This window comes from Anarrhichthys ocellatus, unplaced genomic scaffold (assembly GCF_004355925.1).
Source record: "Anarrhichthys ocellatus isolate YVR2014 unplaced genomic scaffold, GSC_Weel_1.0 scaffold1559, whole genome shotgun sequence".
Lineage (NCBI taxonomy): Eukaryota > Metazoa > Chordata > Actinopteri > Perciformes > Anarhichadidae > Anarrhichthys > Anarrhichthys ocellatus.
Genome location: NW_022281533.1, coordinates 3,044 through 8,396, shown reverse-complemented (window position 1 = coordinate 8,396; position 5,353 = coordinate 3,044). Strand labels below are relative to the sequence as shown.

General features: G+C 49.1%; 1 protein-coding gene across 1 annotated transcript; it reads left to right on the top strand.

The window, feature by feature from the left end:
* The first annotated feature begins 1,083 nt into the window (after positions 1-1,083).
* eci2 (enoyl-CoA delta isomerase 2) lies at positions 1,084-4,714 on the top strand. Its single transcript, XM_031839394.1, has 11 exons — positions 1,084-1,245; positions 1,655-1,707; positions 1,990-2,093; positions 2,282-2,380; positions 2,467-2,658; positions 2,756-2,825; positions 2,992-3,094; positions 3,254-3,374; positions 3,580-3,669; positions 3,975-4,118; positions 4,205-4,714. Exons 1-11 carry the CDS (start codon positions 1,190-1,192, stop codon positions 4,364-4,366), a joined length of 1,194 nt encoding a protein of 397 aa, XP_031695254.1. The 5' UTR covers positions 1,084-1,189; the 3' UTR covers positions 4,367-4,714.
* Positions 4,715-5,353: the final 639 nt, after the last annotated feature.

The window sequence follows — 5,353 nt, the reverse complement described above, 5'->3', positions numbered from 1 at the left end:
ACATGTTTAGTATTTTAAATATGAATCTGATAACTACAGCTGTTTAATAAATGTAGTGCAGTAGAAGTATAAAGTAGCATAACATGAAGTATTGAGGTAAACAGTAGAGGTACTTTAAAACTGTACTACAGTACTAGAGTAAATGTACTGTGAAATGAAGAAAACAAAGATGGAGGTTTAATGTTGGACTTCAACACTGAATGTAATCCAGCTGCAGCACTTTTCCTTAAAGCTCCTTCAGTGAGGAGAGAAGTGTCTCTAAAGAGGTGGATCCAGTGTTTCACAGCTCAGCTTCATAGTGATGCTGATGGATGTTATCTGTGTCCGTGTCACAGGGTTGAACCCGGCCTGTCTCCCTGTGTGTCTGAGTCAGATGAGACAGAAACCTGTTGTGTGTTGGAGTCTCATTGTTGGTGCAGCAGCGCCTCCTGCTGTCCAAACCAACAAACCAGCAGCTGAAGTCTGACCTGCTCTCCATGTTAAAGTCCTCCTTCAATGTTACAGTGATCAATGGAAACTTTATGGACAATGTTGAGCCTTCACACGGAACACAAGTAACAGAGATGTTCAGCTGCAGACAACAACACAACAACAACAACAACACAACAACAGATTCATTTTTATATCACAACTTCTTGCCCTAAATCAGGCGGCCATTTTTAAATTCAGTTTAACTTTGATGAACATTTGAAGTCAGTTCTGAAGTTATTGATGCTTCACAATTTGTTCTTACTCCGTAACTTTAGATACTTTACAATATTAATAAACAATATGTTTGTATTTCGTGATGAATCTAAACATTATGATCATTATGATGATAATTCATAAAACTACTGTTCTTGTTTTTTTATGTGTTTGTTGCGTCCCTATATTGCACAATGACAACACACCATCCTTGAATTCTTACATAATTAACGAACTCTCGACGCCGATTGGCCGAGCACACGCACGGAGGCGGGTCTCCACTTTTAAAGCCTGCGTTCTAATTTGTAGGCACGTTCTCGAAGCCTTCGTTCACTGGACCAATCAGAGTGCCAAGGCACTTCACGGCAACCAATGGGCGAGCAGAGGAGGGCGGAGTGGGCGGGACCAGCGGTGTAAACACCAGCAAGCCGGTTGTCTCGGCCGTGGCTAAGCTAAGTTAGCTCCTCCGACCTCCCGCACTTTGAACCTCCGTCTCCGGGTTTAAATGGCCGCCGTCGCGCTGAAGCTGTCCGCTCCCTGGCGCTTTGTCACACTCAGGAGGTGAGTACCGCTATGTGAGCTGACGTCATGTACGACTGCTCGTTCACGTCAGTTTATTTGTGTTTGTCTCGTTCTTGTGACCGTGCTAGCTTACAGTCCGTGTAGCTGCAGTTAGCTTGTTAGCAGAGACCTTTGCTCCAGATGACGTCATCTAATTTATTCATGATTCTGAGTGCTGAACAAACTGAAGCGGAACGATCAACTAATTATTACGTCATCATCATCAGCTAATGTTGAGACAGATACACAGAGAGAGAGACAGACAGAGAGGGTTATAGCACTGAATGTCTCTCCAGTGGACTCGTGTAACTACTGGATCAGTATTTTATACTCGAGGTATCGGAGCCTCAACAGGAGACACAGTAAGGCGTCCCTTTAGTAGCTCACTGAATCTCTTCTTCTCCCTCAGACTCTCCAGCGTCCCCCGTCTGAAGCTCCACTCCTCAGCCTCTTCCATGATGGGTGAGTATCTGCTGCCACCACCTCAACCAGGTCCTTCACTCCACATCTGGAACATAGGAAACTATGACAAGATAACAACAGCTAAGCTCTCCGCCCCCTCTGCTGCACACGGCACCAGAGAGAGAGAGAGAGAGAGAGAGAGAGAGAGAGAGAGAGAGAGAGATTCTTGTGACGATGCTAGCTAAAGTCCATGTAGCTGCAGTTAGCTGTGTGCTAGCTGAGCCCTTTGCTCCAGATTCATCATCACCTTCATCGTGGTAGTGATGATGTCATCGTGTTCAGGTGTGACGGTGCAGCAGTTCGATCAGGCTAAGGACAGACTGTCCTCCCTGAAGAAGGACCCGGGAAACGAGGTCAAGCTGCAGATCTACGCTCTGTTCAAACAGGTGAGCTCACCGGCTCCTTTATTGTGAAGGGGTCAACAGGAAGAAGAGGGGGGGGACACGGTGGGGTCTGTTCTGCTCTAGTTCTCTCTTCTTCTAGTCATGATGGTTGTGTTTCAGAGAGGAGCAGGACTTTTATTTTGAAGAGACAGTGAAGCCTACAGTCATGTTTCCTCCTCCTCCTCCTGCAGGCCACTCAGGGTCCCTGTAACACCCCAAAACCAGGCATGCTGGACTTCATAAACAAGGTGAAATGGGACGCGTGGAAGTCTCTGGGCTCCGTGTCACAGGTAGGACCGCTCCATGTAGCAGGGGGGTCCTTTGGGCCGGACCAATTGGACACAACCACGGGTGTGAACCTCTGTTTGTGTCTCAGGATGAAGCCCGGCAGCAGTACTGCGACCTGATTGGCTCCCTGGTGGCAGCAGAAGGTGGGAGCTCCGCCCACGTGGCCGCACGGCCTGCTGGGAGCGGACCGGCGTACGAGACGCTATTGGTCACGACGGAGGATGACATCACCACCATCACACTGAACCGACCGGCCAAGAAAAACGCCATCACTACTGAGGTGTGTGTGTGTGTGTGTGTGTGTGTGTGTGTGTGTGTGTGTGTGTGAGTGAATATATTAATATGTGTATATTTGTTCTGTTCCTCTTTTCTTTCAGATGTACAATGACATCATTGCAGCTCTGGATCAGGCAGCTAAAGACGACTCAGTCATCACAGTTTTTACTGGTACACACACACACTTACATACACGTACACACACAGTTAAAACATGGTCGTACGCTCCTTGGTTCCCTCTGACTCTAAAGGAACCCTCCCACTGACGTGTCTCTGTCTCCACTGACGTGTCTCTGTCTCAGGTGACGTGTCTCTGTCTCCGCTGACGTGTCTCCAGGTTCTGGTGATTTCTACTGCAGTGGAAACGATCTGTCCAACTTCACCCAGATCCCTGAGGGGGGGGTGGAGGAGTCGGCCCGACGGGGAGGAGACCTGCTCAGGTGAGCGAGAGGCTGCGGACCTTCATCCAGTCTCTGTTACTGCTGATCACATCCCACCCTCAGAACCAGATCAGCTGCTGGGTCATCAGAGGAGAGGCTGAGACATGTCAATAGATTCATGTATATCCTCCTCTTCATCATCTTCCTCTTCCTCCACAGGAAGTACGTGAAGGCCTACATTGACTTCCCAAAGCCGCTGGTTGCCGTGGTGAACGGACCGGCTGTAGGAATCTCTGTCACGGTGTTGGGACTGTTTGACCTGATCTATGCTACGGACAGGGTACACACACACACACACACATATACATACACACACACACACACACACACACTCACACCTGCCCACGCACGCACACACACACACACCTACACGCGCGCGCACACACACACACACACACACACACACACACCTACCCACGCCATAACGTCGTGTTGTTGTTGTTGTTGTTGTTGTTGTTATAATCTTCATCTTCATTCTCCATCAGGCCACCTTCCACACTCCCTTCAGTCAGCTGGGTCAGAGCGCAGAGGGATGCTCCTCCTACACTTTCCCCAAAATCATGGGCCCCGCCAAGGTACACACCTACACACATATACACACACACACACACACACACACACACACTCACACCGGCCCGCGCACACACACACACACACACACACACACACACACAGACAGTGAATATTGTCTTCAGGTTTTGAACTGTTGATTGATGACTTTGAGACCTTGTGATTGGTCGGTTGAGTTCACAGCTCAGTACTGATCAGTGAATCTATTCATAGTGAGACCAGAAGAGACCACATACACTAGCTGCTGTTAAACTCATAGCTCCTGCCCCTCCTCCTCCTGCCCCTCCTCCTCTTCCTCCTCCTCCTCCAGGCCACTGAGATGCTGCTGTTCAATAAGAAGCTGTCAGCGGTTCAGGCCTGTGAACTGGGTCTGGTGACAGAGGTTTTCCCCGACAGCAGCTTCCAGTCTGAGGTCTGGACCAGACTGAAGGTCTACGCCAAGCTGCCCCCCAAGGTACGCACACACACGCGCACACACACAGAGATTCAGGTCCTGCCATAATGCCCCGCCCCCCCCCCCCCCCCCCCCCCCCCCCCCAGTCCCTGTCCCTGTCTAAGCAGCTGGTCCGGTCTGTGGAGAGGGATCGTCTCCACGCTGTGAACGATGCTGAGGTGGAGCTCCTGAAGGAGCGATGGACGTCAGACGAGTGCTTCAACGCCGTCATGACCTTCTTCCAGGCCAAGGCCAAGGCCAAGCTGTGAGGTGTGCGTGTGTGTGTGTGTGTGTGTGTGCGTGTGCGTGTGCGTGTGTGTGTGTGGGGAGAGGACATGGAGGATGGTCTCTCTCGATAGTTGAAGCGCCTTAAACACTTTGTAACGTCTCAGAGGATTAAACTCTTTGTTTGATTCTTTGAGTCTTCAGATTATCTATGAATCAGTGATTATTATTGTTTGTTGATTGTTTGATGGAACGCTCTCTCAGTGGTGACGTCTTTTAAACAGACGTCACCGTCATAGAGAACAAACATTAATATTCAGTTTTTTGTTTTGATCAAAACTCGACTAATCGTGTTTCTAGTGAAATTAATAAAGATTTCCATTTGTCCTGGAGTCCTTGAACTGCTCTTCATTCACGGCAGCAGGTGGAGGAAACAGAACGTAATGAAGAACAACAGAAACACATGATTCACTGAAGCGACGTACATGATGGAGAAACTGTATGAAGTTCACATTTATAACAAGAACGTTTACTCATTTCAAACATGTAACTAATAAGAACGGTGAACACACACTCTTCATACACAACCTCTCAAACACAATATCAATGAATATGAGTGGTCAGAACGCTGCTCGTCTTCATCACGATCTGTTCTAACGTATCAACCAATGAGGACGGAGCTGCTCTGGTTCACTGTAGTGTCATTGCTCATCCACCAGGGGGCAGCACTCACCCGTTCATCCTCTGCATCACTCACCTCAGTACTTCTACTCTGTAGTGGTACTGCAGTAACAGTACTTCTTCCCTGTGTGATGGTTGTAACTGGAGCTCAAAGTACTCGTTTAAACATGTTGACTGAGTGAAGTCAGCGTGTCGGTGACAGAGCGACAGAGAGCGTCTCTGAGGGTTGAGCCCTGCAGGCCACCGTACCTCTCCACAGTCCTGAGCTCTCATGTGTTTACTGCAGTCTGAAACATGCGGCGCTCTGCAGCCTCCCCACACCACCGGGACACTGACCCTCAGCCTGGACC